The sequence below is a fragment of the Pygocentrus nattereri genome, chromosome 13 (assembly GCF_015220715.1).
Source record: "Pygocentrus nattereri isolate fPygNat1 chromosome 13, fPygNat1.pri, whole genome shotgun sequence".
NCBI lineage: Eukaryota > Metazoa > Chordata > Actinopteri > Characiformes > Serrasalmidae > Pygocentrus > Pygocentrus nattereri.
The window spans coordinates 34,125,086-34,150,949 of NC_051223.1; the positions used below are offsets into that span (position 1 = coordinate 34,125,086).

Consider the following 25,864-nt stretch of genomic DNA (forward strand, 5'->3'; position numbering starts at 1 on the left):
AGGAAGGACCTTTACAGACAGATTTTGTTAACTAATAAGGATTAGTTCTAGCTGAACCTAGAGGAGTGTCTTAATCCCTGACCGTTTATCATTTTCTCAAAATATAAGACCATGTTTTCCAAGAGTCAGTCCAGTAAAAAAAGTAAGAGATTTAGACCTTACACATCTCTGATATTTAGTCTTATAACTTCATTGTAGATAGAATTTAAACTAGGGCTGAGTGATCGTATTTAAATAACTATATCATAAATAACTACGTCATATAAAATAACTATATCATGGTGTCAGGTACCCGCGACCCTGAGGGAGAAGCGGCTAAGAAAATGTGTGTGTGTGTGGTGTCAGGTAATATTTGAGTGAGCATTAATAAAGTTAATGAGCCTATAGATTAAGAAAGAAAATAAGATAGCATTAATAGTTAATAAGTTAACAAGTTAATGAGCCTATGTGTCCTGAGTACTGCTGCTCTGTGCTAAAACAATGTTGCAAACCTGATGTAACTGTTGTATTTCACTTAAAATGACACCAAAGAAAGCCTTAAACAATGTTGTAAATGTTAATTAGAAAGAAAGGATATTTCCAGAAAGCTGCAGTTAATTTAGTTTTTATGAATTTTTTTTAACTGTTCCCCTGATACATGACATTGAAGTTAACTATCAGGCCCTGGATACAATGAGTAATTGGCTTCAAGCAGGAAAAAAAGTTAACCAATTTAATGACCAGGGCTCACCAGCTGGCCCAAGGTTTTATTACACACCTCTGTTCTCTAAGAATAACTCAGGTATAATAATGGCAGTTTGCACTGAATTCCCTGTGGTTACTGAATAATAAGCCTTAGTATGTAATAAGCCTGGGATTACAGGGTTAAAAAGTATAAAAAGAGTAAATAAACAGCTTCACAACCTGGACACAGCTATTTTATGGGCATTGTCTGCTCTTGAATATTAAATTAAAAATATTGAAAAAAACTAAAAAGCAATATCTTAGTATGTCTATATTGTATTAATCAAAGACAGGTTTGGCTGTATCCTGGAGCAGGATATTAATTCCCATGGGAAGGAATGTGCCTTATGGAACGCTCTTACAGTAGTTTTTCCATACTCCATATGACAGTGCCAGCAACACACCTGCGGATGTTAAGTTTACCATAAATCTTAAGGTGAAGTAAAAGACATGCTTTCAAGGCATAGACACCAACAGCTGACTGCTGACTTTAGAGCTCACTGTAAAGCCGGGAAATAATAATTTAAGTCAGATCAGATGTTGTGGAAGTTTTTTGGACCACGTCAGATATTATGTATTAACGTCACACACACAGGCTCAAAAGATAATCTGGCTTGATGTTCAGGGCAACGTTATACTATGAAGATGAAAACAGTAGCTAATACGCTTGAACAGTAGTTGTGGGCTGGAGGTTAGGGAACTGGCCCTATGTCCGGAGGGTTGCCAGAAGGTTGGGTTCGATCCCCAGCGCCGACAGTACATGACTGCAGTGTCCTTGAGCAAGACACCTAACCCCCAACTGCTCCTCAGGTGCCATTAATAGGGCTGCCCACCGCTCCGGGCAAGTGTGCTCACTGCCCCCTAGTGTGTGTGTGCTCACTAGTGTGTATGTGGTGTTTCACTTCACGCATGGGTTAAATGGAGGTGAAATTTCCTCCTTTGTGGAACTAATAAGCATCATTTAACTTAATACACTTACATCTTCAGAAGATACATCCTTCCCAAGTTTCAACTGACTCAGGTAAGGGGTCAGAAGTACAATGTTACAAAATATTCATCCACACATTGTGTGCAATTGTACATTACCACCAGAAACTTCTCCAAATCCCCAAATCATTAATAGCATAGCTTTACTTTAGCTTCAGCTTTAACCAGCTTAACCGCCACACGCTCAGACTTTCTTTCTTAAATTCTCATTTAAAGGCACTTGCATATAACATGATACCCATATGTTTCATATCAAATTGTTGTGTTATCTTCATCGTTACTTTCCACAACTGCTGCAGTGTAATGGGCCAGTCCTTAGTGATTTCCTGAGTGTCCATTGGTCAGTTTACCCAAAAATGTAAACAGACACACCAATCCAGTACTTACACACGGTGAGAGGCAGATGATGTGTTTCTCAACCCCTCTTCATAGCCTCATAACTTTGCATGTGAGTCACGTGAGACAGAATTGGACGAGCAGATCTTTATAGGTTGTTACATTTGATGTGTGGGTGAGTTCACGGACCTCAGAGGGTTAATAGAAAGCTGATTGTTATTCAAAACAATAAAAAAATGATAATGAGGCAGTGAAAAACAGCAGGGTGCTTTCTTTTCCATAGCCCCAATTTGAACCTAGCCTCAGCCCAGATCACAGCTTCTAGTACGATTTCATTACGTCTCTTCCTATATTGGCATGACTCTAGATGTAGAATCTCATGGAACTTTTAAGCTGGCAGTAAACATTTATGCTTTTGTAACAAACTGAATGCAAAACACCACCAAGCACCCAGAATATTTAATAATACATATCATCGCTGTCCAATGAAAAACACGTATCTCCATTTTTTTACGATTTTTACTTTTCTGCATCATTTGAGCTCAGCGGCCGTCATTTGTGTGTGAAAATTTAATGATGATTGGACCAATAAAAATGCTCCAGAATTGCTTAGAATAAAACTTTTTCCATTAATTTCCATTGAAAGTAAAGAACATTTTTGCCCTCTCCTCTAAAGTTTCTATTTTGGAGAGGCTTGTTTGTCGTTGGACAGAGACGATATGTATTTGAATTGCAGGCATCTTGGTCTGGATACTACAAATTTCCCAACCTCCATTTATCTTAATTAATCAGGTATGATGATAAAGTGGCCAACCAATTACACCGACCCCTAAAGCTCTTTTGTGTATCCACATACGGCTTATTGTTTAGTAATTACATGGGAAACAGGGCAGCATGACTGAGTTATTATTAAGCTATAGGGATGAAGAACAGAAATAGGGACCTGCTGGTGGGTGTGTGAATGTCAAGAGGTTAACTGTCCAATTCATTATCAGAGATTACAAGTTCCAGATTTGAATACCTTTGCTTTACAATAATCAGTGTGTTATGGGCAAATATTATTTCTGCTCTAAGCAACAGACCTGCTTATCTCCTGCATGAAACAGGGATGAGCTGCACTGGAGGGTTCCAGCAATTCTTGGGAGGAGATATTGGATCTATTATGTTGTATTCACATAGGGATTTACTTACTGGGGTGTGTGGGGTGTGTGTGTGTGTGTGTGTGTGTGTGTGTGTGTGTGTGTGTGTGTGTGTGTGTGTGTGTGTGTGCGTGTGTCTAGCAGCGTCCGTTCATCAACCCCAACCCCTTCTTCCTCATTTAGCCTGTAAAACAGCATGGTGTTACAAAGCCTCACTGTAGCTCTGTATGAATCCTGAGCAGAGCAGGACTCAGATCCTGAATGCATGGCTATGATTAAGAGTGACTCAGTGAATCTGGCACATTAACCGTGGCCTTGAATAGAGATTTCTCATACAGAGCTCCTCTCTGCTTTCTCTCTAATAAGCTAGCACCATTCCCATGCCTGCTGCAATAATCACTCATCCTTGTGTGTGAGATTAATACACTCCATGTGAAGGGACTACAGGCAATTTGTGCTGTGCAGTAGTCGCCTTCAGTTACCCCTGCACAGCTAGTAAGTGGAACTCGTTGTAATGCTTCATGATGCATCTGCAAAGCCAATAAGCGCTCAAATGAATCGTTATAACACCAGATATCAGATAGGTCAGACAGGAGGCTGATATCTGCTGGCCAGATGAGTACATTTTACATCAATCAAGAATAAATGGTGATGTTATGACTACACTTTTATTTGGTCAGGATATTTACTTCATGCACAGAAAAGACCATACAAACGAGACAAAGTGGTATAACTACAAATTCACATATGTTTGCAGTAAACAGAGCAATATGTGACTCTTTTCATTTCTTTATGCTAAGTAGAACACATCTTTCAGATATAATGCACATGCAAATACACATGCAAGTGAAGTGACTAAGGTTGTGACTGATTTCTGCTGCCCCTTCTATGCAGCTAGTAAATGGAAAACATTGTTCATCAAGCATTAACAAAGCTGATAAGCACCCATATGATGTGTTGTTGCACCAGATATTGAATCAGTCAGATAGAGGCCTGAGGGCCAGATGGAAACATTTTGTGTAGAATAAATGACAATGTATTATCTTCGATGGACAATTTAAATAATCAATCATAAGTAATCGCGTTATTTTGTGTCATTAATCCTGATTGATCGCCTTTGTCTCATCTGCTCAAATGGGATAATAAAGATTTTTACATTTGAAAAGCATTGCATTTTGTTGTTGCTATGTAAGTGGACTCACTGTTAGCAGTAGTACATGAAGTCAGAGCATTGGTTACACAGTCAGTGGTTCTAGACTCTTGTTCTCTTTCTTACAGCTTGTGGGTTCGAAGATCTGGAGGGGAACACTAGCTTTCTAATTTACTATTGCTATTTCTTATGTGTAATTGAAAGAGAGGGGTCCAACTGAGATTATATCATAGCAACACTGTGCTTGTACAGCTGGGCTTGGAAGGATAGAATAGTAAAACTAGGAAAATGCATCAACACTGTTAAAATTAAACCATTTTTGAGTTAATTTGACTTGTTTTAGAAAGTTGGCAGAACTCCAGTCTGTTTTTTACATTTGCTCAACTTGTTATTTAATGTTTAATTAAGCAATAGAACATGAGAGGGAGTGTGTTATCGCGAAATAACATCACATCGTGTTTGCGATAACACACGATCTCGAGCGTTCTATTGCTTTTATACAACAGTTAAATAAATAAACTAAGAAATAAAGAAACTGGGTCGTGAACATGGCATTTAATATGTTTTAATGTCAGCAGTTCCTTCCACCAAATTATAGGTCCTTAACAAGCAGCTTGTTGCTACATCAGAGTAACGAACTCTGACCACTCGCTGCACATCTGGCAGTTCATTCTCCAGCTCAGTTCTGTTGTCTCATCTTCAGAGTCTGACCAAATTGGACTGAGACATAAAACTGCCACACTATCAAGTTTAGCTCAGTTTTGTCAATTTTTGCCAAATCAATATTAATGTTGTTTTGTTCTAGCCAGGCTGTAGAGCATACAGCCCATTTTGTTTGGCCAGTCGTATTGGGTTCATTTCTGGCTAATTCCAGGTTGTGTAGGTGTTTTTCTGTCACAGGTACTAAATGAAAAGCTGCCCAGTGGTAATAACACTTTGGGAATTTAGTGTAGTCTGATCTTCAGAGTCTGATCAAATCGACATTCTGTCAAATCTGATCCATTTTCTGTTTGTGGCAAAATAAGAAGTATAAATGTTCAGATGGCTTGAGCGTCTTACAGCTGTCAAAGTTGTTGCTTAGCAACGGTGTATCAGCGGAACAATACAGTGTTTGTGAATAAAACGTGATGTTATGGCGAAACACCAACCAATCTCAACCAATCAGCTTGCACGGCCAAAACTAACAGTTGTATGGTACTCAAATAATTCAGACTTTTAAGGCAATCAGGTTACTAAATGTAAGTTAATACATTGAAATATCTTTTACAGTGTAGATGCTTGTAGGCTCCTCTGTGGTCCAGTGGACTGGAACCCTAATAATTTCATATTGCACGTTTACCTACTTGGCAGCCATAAACTCCACCAGAACCATTTCTAGGGCCTCTGGATGTCTAATTGAAGGCACCTGGAGCTCTGCGTAGCTGTGACTTTTGTATCACCCAGAAACAGTCTATACATATCCCTGATGCCGAACAATCAGGGTCTCATACAATATCCATGTGCTCATGACATCAGCAGCAGTTGCTAAATCAGGCGCTTTCCCTGATGCTGCTCCCCGCACCAGTGTGTGTTTCATATTTAATGTGATGTGGAATGTCTTTTTACCTCTGGGCAAACAGGAAACAGTGGTCCAGTGGACATGAAGGCTCGGAGCTATCCTCCATGTCAGCTCACACCGACCAGAGCAAATACACCGACCAGAGCTTGGACAAATTACAGGCCAAATGGGGGGGGAGGCTTGCTAGGGTGTGAGAGTGGGCCTGGGCCTGAGTGCAGAAATAATGAAATGAAACCACATTCGGGTGATAGGACGAGGCTAAAATGGGCAAAATGCATTTGCTGCCTCAGTGAGGGTCTATTTTTTTTCCTTTACGGTTGTTGGGTGCAATCCAAGAGCAAGGAATGAGGCTAAAATCTAAAACTTGGACCTACAAAAACACTGACCCAGCTCTGGAAATAGCTGAGTATTTTCTTTTGAAAGCCTGCATATAGACAGAGAAAGACTGAGTGTAGGCATTGTGTTTTGCTGTGCAGTTGGGTAAATGGGATACAGAGAGTTCAGTGCCAGAATAGAAACCCTACAGCCGTGCTTTCAGTCCAAAACAGACAAGAACTCCTTTCCGACTGAAACAAACCAGCTTTGTCCTGAAATGCTTCCCTGACCCTCTCTCTTTCCCCTCTCTCCATGCGATTCTCTCCCTCTCTCTCTCTCTCTCTCTCTCTCTCCATATATATATGTATATATACACACACACACATATGTATAAGACTGGAGTTCGGGCTCTGTACAATCAGGCTAGGAACACACTCAATAAAGAAATTAGAGCTGCAAAAAAGACCTACTCAAACAAGCTGAGTAGTGTCCACAAATGAGCCATCAGCCGTCTGGAAGTGCCTGCAGAACTATACCCAGACAATGGGTGACCGTCAGCTGGCTGATGAGCTTAACACCTTTTACTGCAGGTTTGAAAAGCCCAGCTCCAAATACCCATCCAGCACAGATTCACACCCTCCTGTCTTTCAGCCATCTATTCATCCTGCCCTGAAGATCTGCGAGAAGGATGTGCTTTGACTCTTCAGTAGACAAAAAGTGAGGAAAGCACCAGGACCAGATGGTGTTTCACCCTCCTGTCTGAGGGTCTGTGCTGACAAGCTTGCACCAGTTGTTACAGCGCTCTTTAATAAATCACTAGTACCAGTTTCCAAGAAAGCAACCTTCACAGGATTGAATGACTATAGATCTGTTGCATTGACCTCTGTAGTCATGAAATCCTTTGAGAGACTGGTGCTCTCCCATCTGAAGAACATCACAGATCCTCTGCCAAACCCCCTGCAGTTTGCATACCGGGCAAACGGGTTGGTGGACAACGCAGGGAACTTGGGACTCCAGCTTATTCTTCAACAGATTAAACACCCGGGAACGTATACAAGAATTTTGTTCTTGGACTTCAACTCAGCCTTTAATACAATCACCTCAGGACAGCTACACAACAAACTACTCCAACTCAGCATGAAAAGCCCCACCTGCCAGTGGATCACCATCTTTCTCACTGGCAGAGAGCAGCAGGTGAGGTTGGGAAAGTTCACCTCAAACACCCAGGTCATCAGTACAGATGCTCCCCCAGGTTGTGTCCTCTCACCATTGCGCTTCTTTCTGTACACGAATGACTGTACCTCCACGGACCCCTGAGTCAAAATCTTGAAGTATGCAGATGACACTACAGTCACTGGTCTCATCCGAGATGGTGACTAGTCTGCTTACAGATGGGTGGTTGATCAGGTGGTCCTTTCAGCAGCCACAATAACCTGGTGCTGAACACAGTGAAAACAGTGGAGATGACCATGGACTTCAGGAAGAGCCCTCCAGCCCCGCCGGAGCTCAACATCCTGGACAGAACTGTAATGGCAGTGGAGTCCTGCAAGTTCCTGGGCACAACAATTACCAGGGACCTGAAGTGGGACAGCAACATCAGCTCCATCATCAAGAGAGCCCAGCAGAGGATGTACTTCCTGCGTCAGTTGAGGAAGTTCAGCCTGCCCCAGAGGCTGATGGTGCAGTTCTACACAGCCATCATAGTCGGTCATCACCACGTCCATCACACTGTGGGGCAGCTCAGCTACCAAGCATGACCTCCACAGACTGCAGCACATCATTAGATCTGCAGAGAGGACAATTGGGGTTGAGTTGCCTACACTGCTGGAACTGCATGCCTCTAGAACCAGGAAGCATGCAGAGAAGATCTCCACAGACCCCTCTCACCTTGGACACCACCTGTTCCAGCTCCTTCCCTCAGGCTGACGCTTCAGCCAGATGAGGATCAGGACATATATGTATATATATATATATATATATATGTGTGTGTGTGTGTGTGTGTGTGTGTCCCATCATTCACTGCCTGTCTTTATCTCACCTCTTTGTAGGGCAGCAGGTACCCTTTGAAAGCGTGTAATGGAAATACAGTGTGTCTTTTTGATTGATGATTGACAGTTATTGATTTACATTAGTTCTGTCATCTCACAGTGTAGATTAACTGGAAGGACACTTCATAATCACTGTGGACACAGACCCACAGACCCCCACTCAATGAGAGTTCATTCTCCTTCACTGTGTCATTCCATTGTGTCATGTGAGTGTGTATTAGCAGTTGTTTGTGTGTTTTTCAGATGAACTGTTATTACCATGGTGAGGTGAAGGGCTACCAGCACTCTGATGTCATTCTCAGCACCTGCTCAGGACTCAGGTGAGTTACTATAGTGACTGCATCAGTGGACTGCACTATAATAAGTGCGTTTTAATTATGTGGTATAATTGTGGCAGAACTGGGATTAATTACCCAAGATAGGTGACTATATTAGAATTGACACAGAATCCATCAGTGTAAAACTGATGTTGACATGATGCTGTTGTGCTGTTTGTAGTGCTTTTAGTGTAGCTGCTGAAATGCATGTAAGCACAGAGGACATGATTGTACAACATTATTACTGGTTTTATTGGTATTATTTTTGGTTTTATTGCATTTTAAAGAAGCATTAAAGATGTATGTCAAGCATAACTACATGTCAGATTGTATAAATGAAAATAACAATAATAATAATAGAGAAAAAGAAAAAAGCAAATAAAAACTAAAAGCAAGCAGGCTTGATATGCACACATGCACTAATGATGAAAAATGTGTTTAGTTTACCGAACCAGTGCTTTCATATTACCCATTCAACTGAATTGAACTTCTGATTCAAGGATTCACTGACTCACAAAAACAAGTCAGCTTTAGTCTCATCTAATGCAGTCATGAACGTTTTCTCGTTGCAACACTTTTGATTACTCCTGATATTATTGCAACTGCAATAATAGTAAGAGAAAAAAAAGAATCACTGGTTAAGAATAGATTTTAAATAGGTCTTGTTTGTGTATCTGTACCAAAGAAACTTGATTAACTATCTAATGATAATGCCAGAGGTGACGTGGAAAAAAGAGTGTTTATTTTGTTAATAATTCACAATTCACTCGATTTGTTGCAATTAGAGAATGTTCCTTTGGAATCATTTTTAAGGCAACGATTTGACTGATTCTGTTTTTGCCTGAGAAATATTAGTGGGGGAGGGGAAATGCATTGTAGTTAGTGGTGTCAACGTTAACACATTAATGATGTATTAACCCAACAAACATTTAACGCCACTGATCTTTTTCAGTGCTTTTAACACATTTCCTAGTTTGGCCATTCGGACTGGCCATACCTCCAGTCTGAAGCCCAGGCGCTCATGCACTGTATTGCTATGACTCTGCAGCTGTCGCCCCTTATTCAACTACAGCTTTTAAAAGTTGCACTGATGGCTGCCTTGATAAAATCAAAGTTATTTCCAACTACGGCAGTGCTGTGAATTTGTTTATTACTGAAGTACACCGAGTCTGAAGTATCATTTTCAAGAAGATGAAACATAGCCGATGCTGCCGATATCTAGACCTCACTGGAGACCAGCGGATGTGCCAAACTAACCAAAACAACAGAAAACTTTAGTTCCACTTGAACCAAGACGTACTGTAGCAGTATAACAGTGAGAAGCTACAATTGCATTAGACTTGAACCTGTTGCTCTCACTGGACTCCAACGATTTAAATTGAAAACTGTTTGCATTATAGAGATCACATGATCTTCCTATGAATGAACATGATCAGTAAGGGTGATAATATGTAATAAATACATTCTGAAGCTTGTTTTGTCAAATCATACAGCAATAACTGATTTCACTGTCTTTTAAATGGAAAATATTTCAACTTGAGCCAATGAGACAAATGCAATTAATTGTGATTAACTACACACAAGATTGAGATTAATCACGATTAGTTGTTTTGATCATTTAACTGCCCTAATTCCAGTTTTACTTCAGTAAACTTACATTGATTAATTGTATCGCAGAACCAAATTGCTGTTTAGTTTATCAAATAATTCTTAATTCACACAAAAAGGATGTAGAGATTGTGTGGAAGACAAGTTGGACTTGATTTGTTTCAAGTGATGTGTTGAAACAGGCTGATTTGAGTCAGACATTGTTAACACACAGGCACTGTAGCTTGTCATGGCAGAGTAATTACTATGATAATTCTGCTGGATAGTTTCAGGAATGTCTTAAACGTTGGCCAGCAAATGTCTCCTGTCTCTCAGGAGTGATACTGCTTATTGCTTAAAGCTCTTTATTTGGGCCTGCAGCTGCAACCTGTCTTCCAGACATCTAACCTGTCTCAGACCCCGCAGTATGTCTCCGGGCTCTGCAGGACACACACTCACACGCTCACAAACTCAGAGCTGTGTTTCTTGGCGCTCAGGCCAAAGCAAATTAGTGCTGATTTTGGTTGGCAGCGTTGGTGTGAGTGGGGTTTGTGTGGACGTTTATGTGGTCTGCAGCATAGTGTGGGCTTGTTGAGAAAGCCCGGAGTTTGGCCGTCCCTTTATGGAGGAAGATGTCACTTTAAATCAATGTGCAACTTTAAAGTGTGAGAAAAGCTCGCTGAAACACGGCCCATAACCACTAAACATCAGTATTAGGGCTGCGTAAGAAGTGTTGTTTCAGTAAAATGTCCACAAAATTGATGCCGTGTTGACCAACAGTGGCTTGGATGTTGAAATAACCCAGTTTCCAGAACTGTTTTTTCAAACTGTCTTAGCTTGTGGGAAAGCGGAAAGACCACTTCCCCTCCGAGAGGATTAGACTGCACTATTTACAGTCTAGCCACTTTGTTAGCTGAGTTTTTTTGCCTTTCTTTCTCAATATTGGCTACTTTAACTATTTTGTGTGTCTCTCCCTCTTTCCCTTCCTCTCATTTTCTTCCCCTCACTCTTCATCTTTCTCTCTTTTTCTCATACGTTCTCTCTCCTTTCTTTGTTTCTTTCTTTCTTTTTTCTTTCTTTCTCTCCTCCCACTATTTTTTCCTTCTTTCTCTATGTTTGTCTCACACATTCTTCTTTCTATTGTTCTCTCTCTCTTCCCCATTCTATTTCTCCCTCTCTCTGTCCTTTCCTTTCATTTTCTTTCCCTCTCTCTTCATCTCTCTCTCTCTCTCTCTCTCTCTCTCTCTCACCTTTGTCCATCTCTCTATTTCTCTTTCTCCCTGTCTATCTTCTTTGTGTTTGTTTGTTTGTTTGTTTCTCCTTCCCCTTTGTTTCACTCTCTCTTTCTTTTGTTCTTTCTTTCTTTATTTACTTCTGTTGCTCTCTCTCTCCCTCTCCCTCTCCCCATTCTATCTCTCCCTCTCTTTCCCTTCCTCTCATTTTCTTTCCCTCTCTGTTCATTTTACTCTCTTTCTATTCTTTCCCCATCTTTCTATTTCTTTCTCTCTCTCTCTATCTTCTTTGTTTCTTGTTTCTTCTTTCTATGTGTCTCCTCCCCCTTTGTTTCACTCTCTCCCTTTCCTTCTCTCTCTCTCTGTCTCTCTCTCTCTCTCTTTATTCACAGGGGGCTGATCACACTCAGAGAGAAAGTGTTGGTGTTGGAGCCACCACATAAGCCCAACAGCACCATGCATCATATCTACAGGGGAGAACATCTCAACCTTACCCGAGGCACATGTGGACATGGACACAACATATCAAACACTGCAGGGGTCCCAGACACTCTAGGGTCTCTGTTCAGCTCACACAGCATGCTCCTAAGGGTAAGCTACACAAACTGTTAAAGGGACCATATGAGTGAAAAAAAAATTGCCTTGCATTTTTTGATGTAGTATGTAAACATATCATTCACTCCCAGCCCATATATGACAAATACTGCAATATAAATAAACAGTTTTGAAGTCATTGTTTTTGTGATGTCACAAAAATCACATGCAACCATCTATTCAGCCTAAGCAGGTTAGCTCCAATCAGAACAGAGGCTTAAACACACAGTATCAAAGATCTTGTTTTTCTAAATAGAGTTAGGAAAATGCTCTTGTCAAAATGAATAAAGACCATTTTGGTATGTAAAACAATGTCATAAGTGCCCCTCAGGAAATATGTAGAATATGCAAGAAAATATAGAATATAGGCCCATTCTGCACCATGGCCTTATGTGGGTTCACATAAGGAAATAGCATCACATTATATTGTGATGATTTAGCAAGAATATTTCTCACTGAATATTTCTCACTGTTTACAATGCACATTAATAGAAACTGAATATGAAATAAGTAAGTATCTGCAATGTATAATCCTCAAACAGAATGAAGTTCATTGCCAGGGTGCTCTGGCAAATGTCACAGTTATTACTTCATAGTTCAAACAAGCAGTAATGCTCTGCTGAAGGCCTTTGCGGCCAAAACATTTATGAGCTGATCTTTTAAATTATGATGCAGAAAGTGATGTGTGCAATTCATTTCATTTCTTTATGCAAAAAATCTAGGACAACATCCAAATATAATATTTTCCTGGAAATATACATGCATGTCAATGCACTGAGGGTGATTTCTACTGAGCAGTGGTTGCCTTTGATTCTTTCTGTGCAGCAAACACTGTAAACCATTAGCATGAGAAATCAGATGGATCAGGTGGGAGCCTGATTCCTGCTGGCCAAATATATGTATATTGTGTAAAATAAGAATAAATGATGATGCACAGAGCAGATCAGACACACTAGTGACCTAATTTAATTTGTCTTAAAGTGTCTTAATTTGTTCAGCAGACTATATAACTTCATCTGCATTTGTTGCTATAACCATGGAGGTTTGTAGCACACTGGCTTTGCCTGGGATCATGAAGTACATTTTTAGTTTTGTTTTGCAAAGTTCACCAGATGACCATCCTCTATGTACCTCAGAGGACCTTCAGTGTAGTCTATTAAAGCAATAAGCCACGAGAGGCCGTGGGTTGCTATGATTTTATCATTGAATGGGCGTTTTTTTAAAACTCCCCTCCTTGTGCCAAGAAATGTAGTTCCTTTGTAGTATAGTGTCATTGCCAAGCCAACCATGGGCCCCTGAGTGAGGAGGACAGTTCAGTTGCCCAGTGCTGTGTATTTCAGTCATTTCTTTATTTTTCTTTTAAACTTTTTGTCATATAACAATGAACATGTCGGTGTTGTCAGAACAAAACTTCATATCTCCTTTTTTTTTTCGTTTTTCAGTTTTCATCATAATTTGAAAATGCCTTTTACTCTTTATATTGCATGTAAATTTCATGATGAATGGAACAAAAGAAATGTCTCAAAATTAACTGGAAAAAATTCTGGTTCCATTGACTTACATTGAAAGTAAAGTAGGCTTTTTCCTTCTCCTGTAAAGTTTTGGAGATACAAGGTTTTCTTCCGACAACAGCGACGTGTTAACACAGCAGTGTTTAATGTTAAAACCTTTGCTTTATAAGTACATTTTATTCACCAAATTACCACAACGAGTCTAGCACCAATCCAGCAGCGCCCTCTTCTCGTGCTGGGGCTGATTCTCACATGGTTCCCTATTCCCTACATAGTGCACTATGTGGGAATTTAAGTACTGGATCCTGCACCGTCAATAGTCATTTGGTTCTTGGCCACATCCATACTTGACAAATGATGTACTATTTGGCTATAGACACTAAACTTTCATAGCAGACTATTTAGGGTATACGGAGCTGTGTGGGATTCAGCCTGGGTTTGACGCTACATCTGACCAAAAACCAATCAGATTTTAGACCGTATCATTTTATAATTTTATAATTCTTAAATATCAGCTGTGTTATCTCTGTATCTGGGGTGAAATGGAGTACAGCTGTGTCTTTAGGCTGCGTTTCATTCACCCTGTTTTATAAAACCACATACATTAAGTGGCTATGGTTTAACACTAGGGAGATAGCTGTATTTTTAACAGTATAAGCCCATACTCCATCTTTTACTACTGCATTTGAGTGCTTGGCTACATATCAGTGCTGAATGACTGTAGATACATAAGTTCTCCTGATTTATCCATATGCACTCTTCCAGTGGCAATATGTTGTATCTAAGTGTTCTATGATGGCAATAGGACCCATTTTATTAGCAAACTGAATCCATAACTGGCGATATCAGCTTCAGACAGGTGCTACAATGCATGGATGAAAAAAGAAAGATAAGTTCATGGGTATTAAAATTGCATAGATGTATTTTTGTCTCTGTTAATATGTCTTGCAATGAGGACCCTATATGCTGACCTCGGGGAAGGACAGAAAAACCTTGTGAACTAGCCTTACATTTCAGACTGAGGCTGGGGGGTGGGTTGGTGGGGGTTTCCAATTTGTTCCAAGTTTTGTCCAACTGAGCATTAACAGCCAGGTTCCTAATACAGTAGATAAGCACTGAGATGGGTTAATGTGACAGGCATTGTGCTGGTTGAATGCAGATTGTTAGAAAGGGGCCGGAGATTGGCATGATGACTCAGGCTCAGCTTCTAATGTCTGTCAGGAGCACAATGCACTGCAGGGCTTTCACAGAGCCAGCCATTTTTGGGATTTACAACGAAAGGTTTATCCCCCTTTTCTCCCCCTCATGCACAAACACACCTAAAGGCGTTGATTTCTGTGCAGACCTCTCATTCACCTCTAGCAAATGTCACAGCTCTGAAACAAAGAGACATTTTCATGTTTTGTTCACGCAGCGCTCTGTCAGCCTCTGTCGTACAGACACAGCTGTGGTGGAGTTTAGGCGTGCTAAGAGCAGCAATCACAGTCGCTCTCAATGCAAAAGGTGTCATGGATGCTTTTATACCCATTAAATAGATTAGCCACTGAAACAAAAAGGAATGGTGGCTTTTCAAAGAGAGATTTCTCAGTGAGAGAGTGATGTTTGCCCAGAGTGTTCAAAGGCACTCACAGGGCATCAAAACTCAGAGGGCAGCCTGTAGTTTTCCATTCTTCTGATCAATTTCATTCTTTTGAAAGGGCCCGTTTCATGGAAAACAGATTTATCTTGCTTTTTAAATACAAGTTTGATGTGGGATGTAAACTCTTTCAACTTGTCCATCCCCACAGGTAAAGGATTCTTTGCACATGCAGTGCTTTATGTCTGCTTAGCCCAAGCACTACACAGATTCTGATACCCTGTAGCTTCTTAGCTACAGTGGTTCATGTTCCAGCACACCTGATTCATGTTTTGAATGGTTTTACAAATTGCTGATTAAGTCAGATAGGGAAAACACTGAAGTACTGTGGTCCGCTTTGACTAAAATTGAGTGATCTGCCTTTTTTAAAGAAGCTCTAAACTTTTTCATCCATGCAGTGCACGGATCTTCGCTAACAAAGCCTCTGTGACAAAGCTTGGCCCCATATTGAGGCTTGGATAGCTGTAGTGTGCACAGTGGGAATATAAGATGGCTGTAGATGTGATTTATGTACCGTAACATCCCTCTGTTAGCCAGAGTCAAGACAGTCAAAGATACAGAGTCAAAAGCTTGAGAGTTCAGTTCACAGTGCAAGATTTGGCCAAGGATGGAGAATATATAAAGATCAACATAGTGGTTCACCTCATCCTGTTTGAAATCAAAGTGACTGGAGCAACGTTGGGTCTTCCCTTGGAGTCCTCCCTTGAAGATAGATATATACATATATATGCCATACATTGTTAGAAACAATGTAAGCACACTTATTTGAGATTACTAGTCAACTAAAAAATGATTTGAATTGGCAGATATTTGATGACATAGGCGTGTGGTTTGCTATTTAATGGATTGCTATTTAATGGATTGTAATCTCAGCCTCAAATGCTCTGCCCACGCATATTCGGAGGGTCTGACTGCACCAGTAAGCTAAGCTACACTCAGAAATAAAGGTATCAAGCTGTCACTGGGGCAGTACCCCTCTTGTCACTTGGTCCAACCCTCAAGGGCACATCTCAGTACCTTTAGTCAGTGAACATAATTGTACCATCATTTATTGTAATTACATATTTGTAAGTTGTATTGACTCCACACACCCTGTCTTGTCTCCAGGCCTTTTATTTTATTGTTCTGTTTTAAGACTTTGGGTTATGAAAAGGTAGAAATATGTACTTTTCACCTGGGAAAAACTTATTTCAGGTTCACAGTTGGACCTTATAAAAGCACTATTGTACCTTTGAGGGAACATTTCGATTGTTTGTACATTGATGAACGAAAAATGTACCTGCACGGAGCCTTTACTTCTAACAGTGTACTTGCTACATAATTGCTAAATACTAGTCGGTCCGTTCAAGTTATTTTGCCTCTTTCCTTTAAACACATTTTTGTAATGAAAGATTTGTTCAGGTAAGGCTGTTAAGATTTAATACCAAACAGCACATTCTTTTACTTAGGTTGTAAAAGTGCATGTTCAAATGTAATATATGAACTGCTTTAGCAAGACTGTGTGTATAAAAAGGGTCAGTATAACAAAACCTGATGTGCATTAACATTTCTTTAAGCATCACAGAAATAAATTCAATATTTAGTGTCATTGTATGGAGCTGTTGAATTGAAGTGCTCACAGAAAAGGATCGCAAAGCAAAGATGATGACCGTTGTGTTTCAACCCACCAAGGACATGAAGGACAATACCAAGCCGCTCTTTCAGTGGAAATCCCATTCACTGAGGAGTTTTGGATTATAACCTCCACAGCTTTGTGAAGATAGACAGTGCTTTGGGTTGGAGCTCTGTAGAAAATACCTTTAAGTTTTGAGTGCATGCTTTACATGTTTTATTCAGTCTGTCCTTCTGTGCAATGCATTGAAAATGTGCACCAGTTGTCTCATATTTAGCCTTCATTTTCCCTTCTCGCTTCTTCCCTGTTCCTTTCTTTGCTTTTTCTCTTTCTCCTTCTGTTTCTTTCCGTTTCCTCTCTCTCCCACCCTCCCTCTCTCCTCTCTTTCCTCTCTTTCATTCTGCAGCACAAGAGACATGCCCAGAGCAACACTAAATATGTAGAGCTGATCATTGTGGCAGACAACCGTGAGGTAGGTAACCAAAAATACTCCTCAACCGTCTCTTTCTATCAGTCAAAGAGAAGCACTCCACCTCCTCCGTGGAAAAAAGCAAAATCACCCTGCTCTGTCTGTGTTTTGGCAAAGATGTGAGAATGAAGAAGTGGTGTTGCTACAGCGTCTTGACACTTTGACCCTAAGGTCAGGGCTGTGCACTCTGAACTGTTGTTAGGGTGCTAAAGGGAGGTGGCTTGGATGGCAGATGTCAGTTTGGTGAAGCAGTGTAGTTTGTTCAGTGGTTCACACTGCAGATGCTGGTCACTGGGGTGAAGGATTGTTTAAGTAGCACTTCAGGGTCATTACTCTGGAGTCAGACAGGATATAGAAGACCTCCAGCTGCAGCCACTTGACCCTTGTCCAATTTGTCTGTTTAAAACTGCCCTATGTAACTTTGTCCTTTAAATGCAGGATTCAACAATCTTTCTTTCCAAATGAGTTCCAGCTGAACCTGTCTGGAGGTACTCTCTACTCTGTAAAGGGTGTATGTAGGAAACATTTTGAATTCATTGCATTGTTTTTGTGGTATCACGAAACCAAACACTTTCATGTTTTACACATCCACCTATTCAACCTGTAGTAGCTTAGCCCCACTCACTCATAGTAATGTTAGAAGAAGTGTTTCAGGTCACACTGCTTTTTCAATGAGGAACACAAGACAGCCAATCAAAACAGAGGTAATTTACAGTAGCCAGTAGGCACAGTATAGGCACAGTAACAGACAAATCCCTGTTTAATTGTAAAGAATAAAGAGAAGTTGAAAAATGGTCATGTAAAAATGAATTATGACTCTTTTGGGTATGTAAAACTACATAAATGTCATGCAGAATACAAAATATAAAATACAACAAAATGTTGGAAATGGGATCTTGGACTCCCCAAATGTATTAAAAGTAAAAATTATGGGAGGGGGTCCCTGAAAATATATTTTTTAAGATGATTTACTGCCATTCATTTTTTAGCCTGCTTCATCCACAGAGCAGCTAGTCTTTGATATTCCTACCCAACAAGGTGGCACTGTTGCACATTATTTCACGAAGATGGTCCTTCTTAGCCGAGCAGCTGCAACTATGCCCAGGATACCTGTGAAAAACTTTACAATATGCTGCAGCACATCTGAAAACTTTGGTTTGGTGGAAAGAGTGATTTATTTTTTTTATTATTTTATTTCCCAAACTGAAGACACAAGAAGAGATGTGTAGAATCAGAGTTGTTATTTGGAAGGCCACATTACAAATCTACAAATTTGACATTTCCAGAAAAAGAATTGTTAAGCCAAACATTTTGTTGCCATTGAAGCTACCATCAGTGGAGCTGTGGAACATAATTTAGCAGGGAGCCAATGCTGGAGTACTTAGTCAGCATAAGAACCTCCCTGAATACCAGGGGGTATTTCACACATTGCTGCACAGCATTTAGCTTCTAGTTTATGGATCATTTTGAAAAACTTGTTGGTTTTCAGGGAACATACTAGATATAGTTATAATATCTAGATATAATTATAAGATATAGATATAATTACGTGTGAGGCAGTCGTGGGCTGGAGCTGAGGTAATCAGCCCTGTGACCGGAAGCTTGCTGGTTCAATCCCCTCGGCTGACAGTCTGTGACTGAAATGCCCTTGAGCAAGGCACCTAACCCCCAATTGCTCCCCGGGCACCGTGGATAGGGCTGCCCACTGCTCCTAATTTAACTGAATTAACTGAAGTTAATTTATTATTAAGTAACTACTATGAATTATTTGGTAACTACTATAAATTATTCAGTAATTATTATAAAAGTAATATATATTTATGTTAGTTATAAGAATTAGAAGCGGAAGTGTGAATATATGGGGAAATTTGGTGTTACATGTGCAGCTATAAGAATCCTCACCAGTTATACCGTTAGAATCTTGTGAAATAATAATAATAAGTTTTTTGGAAACTATGGCCAATTTCTGGTTTGAGTCTCAACCCTTAGCTCACAATACTCAAAGGTAGTCATCATACAGAACATAGAAGAACCTTTTCCATGCTTTGATTCTGTGGAACCCCTTTTATGTTCCCTCGGCTTATGGCCCGAACAGCAAGCCCAGCATGTCCACTCTGCCAAAACATGGAGAACAGCCTTAACAGCTGTGCTGAACTGGAAAATCGTTTGCCTCATGTGACATTTACAAACGTCAGTGTAGAGGAACATTTGAGCAGAATAAAACATACAGCTTTCTGTCCCTCTTTGGTTTCAGTACCAGAAACAGGGCAAAGATGTGGAGAAAGTGAAGCAGAGGCTGGCTGAGATTGCCAACTACGTGGACAAGGTAAACCTGACTAACAGGCTAAACATAGTTCATTTCAGTAGCATGCAATTCCAGTCTTGAAAGGCCCCAATGGAAAAAATGAAATGTTGGATTTGCTTAAAAATGTTATGTCGTGTTTCCACCCAATTATGTTGTGTAGCGTCTAAAATGTTTGACTAATATGTACGTAACACAATACTATGTAGGATTTGGGGATTTGGAGACCTCCCTAGTGGAAATATGTGATTGCAAGCAACGTATGAAAGAAAGTTTTGTAAAGTCGGTTGTGCCTCGGATCCACACAAGTAGATGAATCTGACTTTTGTTAGTGTTGAAAGAGAATTTGAAAAGAATTCAGTCAAAACTTGGTGAAGGATGTGTCTTCTGAGGATGCGAGTGAATTATCTACTATTGTCATCGTATCTTCATCAGTATATTGCTGATTTTGCATTTGAGACCTAAACATTGAGTCTGACTTTCTTTGCCTGGGCGCATGACATTGATACATAAAATCCTGAAAAACTCCCATCAAACATGTCTCAGTACCTCTGACATTTAAATGATTATTTCAGGCTTTACAGGGCGACTCGCAGCAGTGCGCACAGCATATTTTAGTCTGTTCTTTTTCTCCATACTCAGTAATGCAACAAAAAAATTTACAGTGCTGTTTGAACAATTTCAAGTAAATTACATGAAAGAGATTTAAGTAAAGTTGAATAGAGTAGACTGTTTATTTTTGTATATTACCCAAAATGAAATGTTGGATTTACTTGTTACTTATTATTGTAATTCTGTGCAACTGCATTAAGTAGCTTAAAGGTTCTCAGTTGAGTAATTAAAGAACACAACTAGCTCAGGTTCACTGACTTACATCCATTTGTTTGTTAAAATCAATGAGAGAAAACTGATGACAGAAAACCAACATAGCGAGTGCAGTTTGATTCAAGCACACTATCGGGCCCTCCAGGGAAAAAGCTAAGCTCTGAAGTGGTTTTCAGGACCATAAGGGCTGGAATGGGCAAAGTTTGACTCCACTCGTTCAGCCAAATAACTTAACAAGGACATAGGGATTCATTGAGGTGTCACTTGATATTTTTTAGCCAGCACATTCTGGTAATTGTACTTTGACTTTCATAGTGCTAACGTTTAATTCTCCATGAATCTCAACCCTTAAGGATCTGTGTTGGTAGATGTATCAGTTTAGAGGAACCTTTGGCTTCAGCACATAAAACTATTAAATGATTAGCATCACTTTTCATAATGTTCTGCTTTAAGAAGTGCAGAACATAGGTTTAAGCATCTACTAATAGCTGGCTCTGTGCTTTAGTTCTACAGAGCATTGAATATCCGTGTGGCTCTGGTGGGCTTGGAGGTGTGGAGTGACTCAGACAAATGTCCCGTCACCCAGGACCCTTTCACCACACTGCACGAATTTCTGGACTGGCGGAAACTCAAGCTTTTACCACAGAGACCCCATGACAACGCTCAGCTCATCAGGTTAGGAGACGGGGGCTTAATCAGCTGCCATGGACCTGACTTTTTAAGCAAGGACACAACAGTAAAATACATCTTTACAGCCTACATTTATACTATACATCTTGTTTTAACTGAAGTGGTGTTTTTGGGAATGCATAGGGATATTCAAAATACCTTAAAAATGCTGATAGAGCCTATAAACCACATAATCATGTTCTGCATACCTGTCCTACAATTACCAAAACAAGCCTATGACTGAAGGATCTTTAATGAACTTCACTAAATGTTACAAGGAAACAGAAAATGAAATATGCATGAGATATGCATGTTTTATCATGCTTTATCTCTCTCTTCCCCTCCACAGTGGTGTGTATTTCCAGGGCACCACTATCGGCATGGCTCCCATTATGAGCATGTGTACAGCTGAGCAGTCGGGTGGCATCGTCATGGTAAGAGGCATATCAGTCATTTATTCACAAAAAAGTTAATTATTTAGGTTATCATCAATGGTTGATAATTAGGTTATCATCTATGGTTGATAATATCATTAAAAGACTTAGATCATCGGGATAAATCTCTGTATTTAAGAAACAAGGCCTAAAACCAATATACGCTGCCCGTGATCTTCGGGCCCTCTGGTGGCACTGCATTATAAACAGACACAATTCTGTAGTGGAAATCACTCAGGAATACTTGTCTGTGAACACAAATCATCCACAATTACAAGTTAAAACTTTACAAGCCAAAGAAGAAACCGTGTAGAAACAGGATCTAGAAACACTGCCACCTTCTCTGGGCCCAAGCTCATTTAAGATGGACTGAAGTGCCCTGTGGTCTAACGAGTCAAAATTTGAAATTAGTTTTAGAAATCATGTAACCCACATCCACCAGGCTATAGAGGAGAGGGACAACCTGGCTTATTATCAGTGCATAGTTCAAAAGCCAGCATCTTTGATGGAATGAGTGTGCATTAGTGCACATGGCAAGGATGACATGCACTTTACAATGATTTGCACATCATTGCGTTCTGTGTCTGTTTACATTTTTATTATTTACATGCACATCATCCCAATTTTCTTGAAGAAGTGGATGTAGTGTCAATGGGATTTTGCCATTTCTGTAAAACGTTTTCCAATGTAGCAAGGAGAGTCATAGGAAGGCACACAGAGCATGGGAAGGTCAATTATTTGCTTGTGTACTTATTTAACCGCAATTCTTCAATAATATTTTCTTCTCAATGTTGACCCAGACAGTTGAAAGTATATAGAAATTGTATTCATACTTTAATTATTAACTTGGAGACCCCTGCACTGTTCTACTATTCCCCACCCTGCTATGCCTGCTGAAAACATTATGTCACAGTCCTCCAGAGATACTCCCCATAAATTACCCAAATGTATCGATTACATGAGACACGGCTGTTACTTTCTAATGAGGCAGAACAAACGAAGGGTCGGCAGGGGAAACATCATATCCACCCGACAGGCAGAAAGCACTTTAAGCTTGGTTCTGGGAGTGATTAGTGATGAAGCTACAGCTGTGGAATGAAACATTGCCCCTTTTCTTATTCCAGCCCTTTATTAACTCATTAGATGTCGTCAGTTCTAGAATGGCATTGCCAATTCCGGAATCTCTCTTTCTCTGGTTACTCCTTGTTCCGGAATGCCGCAGATGGTTGTGGTGGCTTTGTGCATAGCGCAGATGCTAAGGCTTTGGCAGGTTGATTAAAGATGCAAGTGGCGCGTCCGGACGCTGAGCGATGGCTCTGCCGGCCTCCTCCGTTACAGATCAACGTGGCTCAACGCTGCCATTAGTCTCAATCCCCCCTACATCTCCCTCCGACTGCCTGCAAGAAACCAGAGTGCTCTCAGGGGCCCTGGAAAGGGAGACACACTGGACTGAATACAATGAGACCCAATGAGTGATGTCTCTGCAGCTTCCATTGACCAGCATTAGAAATTAGGGAAAACATCCTTCTTCAACACAGCAGAATGATATCAAATGTTTATATACACTGTGTGTTTTATACATTGGCTCGTTCAGCGGATGCTTTCTGTCATCCGTCCATGTTTAAACTATTTGTTAACCCTCTGCAGACTTTCATGGCATAGTTTGTTTTGGCTATTTGACCGAATGGCATCACTGCTGATGTAAACAATGTTCCACCAAAGGTTGTGATGTTCTGTGATCTCAGAGACATCATGTTTTCTTATGAGAAGAGTTATTTTATACAAAAGACCTTCCCGAGGGCATTTAACCGTGAAGCTGAACATAAACACAGGGAGAATGTATTCTCCACATAGAGAGCAGAATCAGGAGATTTTGGCATTTGGAAGGAATAAGGCAACACATCCTCTACCTCTACAGAGAACACACTTCTGCACATTAGAGTGCACAGTTACTGCTGAAAAATGGTAAGCATAAAACGTGGCTCGTATTTTTTATATTTTTATATTTTATGTTTTATTTTCTTCCAATATGCACCCCCTTATAGGATGTATTTTAGGTTAACACATCCTCTATGTTGATTACACAATCAACAAAACATGTCATTTGACCAGCAGTGTTTGGTTGACCAATCTGTTGGTTGATGCACTTGTATATTTGTGCCTGCGTGCAGTGATAGTTAGAAAGATAAGAATTGGTTTTACTACATTAAATACTTAAATTATGTAATGAAAGTAAGGAAACTCCTGTAAGAATTAAAGAAACTTGACGGTCAGAGTTGTGTATTTTGAGATGTCTATGAAAGATAAGTGAATGTTTTCTGGTAGAAGTGTGTGTTCTGCTGTTTGGATGACGTGTTGAACTCTGCACATATGGTAAAGCAGGGGTTCCCAAACTTTCTTATACCTGGACCCACATGTACAGGTGCTATTTATCTTGCAACCCACCAAATATTTTGTGAAGGGAAATGAGACTTGTCAAATAATTCCTTGTTTTGAGTCTATTGTTATTCACTATCACTGCTCTTTCAATCATTATGTACAACAGTTAAGATGATGAAAGAATGAAACATGTATAGTCCTGCACTCTCACATACTTATTACTGAGACTAAGAAATAGAACATAATAAATAACAACACTCATTTATTTGATATTTAGATGTTTTTTTTACTTTCACTTTGTGAAAGCATGAGTATATCTTTAGGGAATAATTTCACAGCATTAATACATTTTATTAATATTTCATTAAGTAGTTGTTCTGATGAATTGTTCTGATCTATGTTGTCAGCTAGATTAGTGGAATAGGCAGCTCTGTAGCCTGATCATTGGTTAATTATGCTAAAGCAGGCTTGTTTCATTCCAGAACTGGCATGAGTGTATATTGTCCATGTTTCTAGTGCAGCTATAAGCAAAAATAGACTGGAAGCTTTGAACATGGGAACTGTGTACCCCCACTGCAACACTCTATAGCCACACTTCGAAAACAAGTAACCCTGCTTCAGGCTTGGCATCAGGGGGGCATTTAGTTGGGCAGTGCTCCGCTAAACCCACTGCTTTTTGTACACTCTTTATACATTATTGGTGATTAGCTGTAATTGGGGCAGAAATGGGCTGAATACTATAGTAATATCACTCCAAGACCATGGCAAGCACATAAACACACGCACTAATCCATACAATACAATACAATATAACATATGTTCAAACATAAACTTCCCTGTACATTAAAGGACTCCAGCACTAATCTCTGTCTGTGATGACCATGGACAGTGATTTCTCTATACTTATAAGAGAACAGAAAGCCTGTTGACTCCAAACATACTCAGAAGCCGTTCTATTGCAATTATGTTGAGAGTCGACAAGTTTTCTGTTCGTTTAGAAGTGCGAAGAAAGTAAAATAATATCTGTAGTAATCAGTGGTGTGGTACAGATGCAGAAGATAGAGTCTAGATTTGAAAAGTGGTGGAGTATTCCTTTAAGACATACTCACCTGCAGTGCATGACATGGAAAGGGAGATACCTCCTCCAACCCCCCATATTAATCATATGTAGAATCCGTCCCATCTCATGCTTTAGTATCAAATATTGCTTTAAGTGAACAGAGCTAAAGCTGACAGCTGGACAACCGTCTGCTCTCTCTCCAACTCATAAACTCTCTGTTTGATCTGTTTCTTGCTCGACTCCCAAGTTCTCTCACACTTTCTCACTCTGTCTCACCCTTTCTCTCTCTTTCTTTCTTGCTCTTTGGAGAAATGTTCTAATTTTACTGAATTGCAAAAACTGAAATTGTGTTCTCTGTGACTTAAAAAAAAAAAAAGAAACTGGAGTTTGCATGTTCTCCCCGTGTCTGCGTGGGTTTCCTCCAGTTTCCTCCCACAGTCCAAAGACATGCAGTCAGGCCAATTGGACGTGCTAAATTGCCCCTAGGTGTGAATGTGTGAGTGACTGTCTGTGTCTGTCTGTCTGCCCTGCGATGGACTGGCGACCTGTCCAGGGTGTATCCTGCCTTCCGCCCGAAGACTGCTGGGATAGGCTCCAGCATCCCCCCGCGACCCTGATGGAGAAGCGGCTTAGAAAATGGATGGATGGATGGAAGAAACTGAAAATGCTATTTGCAAAAATGTTCAATCGCAGTGCCATAGAAGGCCTACTCTATGAAACAGTTGCTTCAATTGGTTGTTGTTATTACAGTTGCCTTCTAATAGTAAGTCAAGGGATCATTATTCAGATTGTGAGTCTGGAGAACTGCTGTGAAAATGAAGACTAAAGAAGTCTAAAACATAAGAGGAAATAAAAAGCATTAAGATAAGGGAAAGATTACTGAACAATATGAGTTTGACTGTTCCAGTAGGATCTGTTGATTCAGTGATTAGGAAATGGAAGCTATATCCAACCACACTGCCTAGAAAAGGTCGATTCTGA

At 40.1% G+C, this 25,864-nt stretch overlaps 1 protein-coding gene across 1 annotated transcript in view; it reads left to right on the plus strand.

The window, feature by feature from the left end:
• LOC108429440 (disintegrin and metalloproteinase domain-containing protein 12) overlaps positions 1-25,864 on the plus strand; it is a 179,802-nt gene that overhangs the window by 87,346 nt on the left and 66,592 nt on the right. The window contains exons 5-10 of the mRNA XM_017701167.2: positions 8,500-8,576; positions 11,785-11,983; positions 17,152-17,217; positions 19,469-19,540; positions 20,847-21,016; positions 21,360-21,444. Coding sequence (XP_017556656.1) covers positions 8,500-8,576; positions 11,785-11,983; positions 17,152-17,217; positions 19,469-19,540; positions 20,847-21,016; positions 21,360-21,444 — 669 coding nt within the window. The remainder of the gene's footprint in view (positions 1-8,499; positions 8,577-11,784; positions 11,984-17,151; positions 17,218-19,468; positions 19,541-20,846; positions 21,017-21,359; positions 21,445-25,864) is intronic.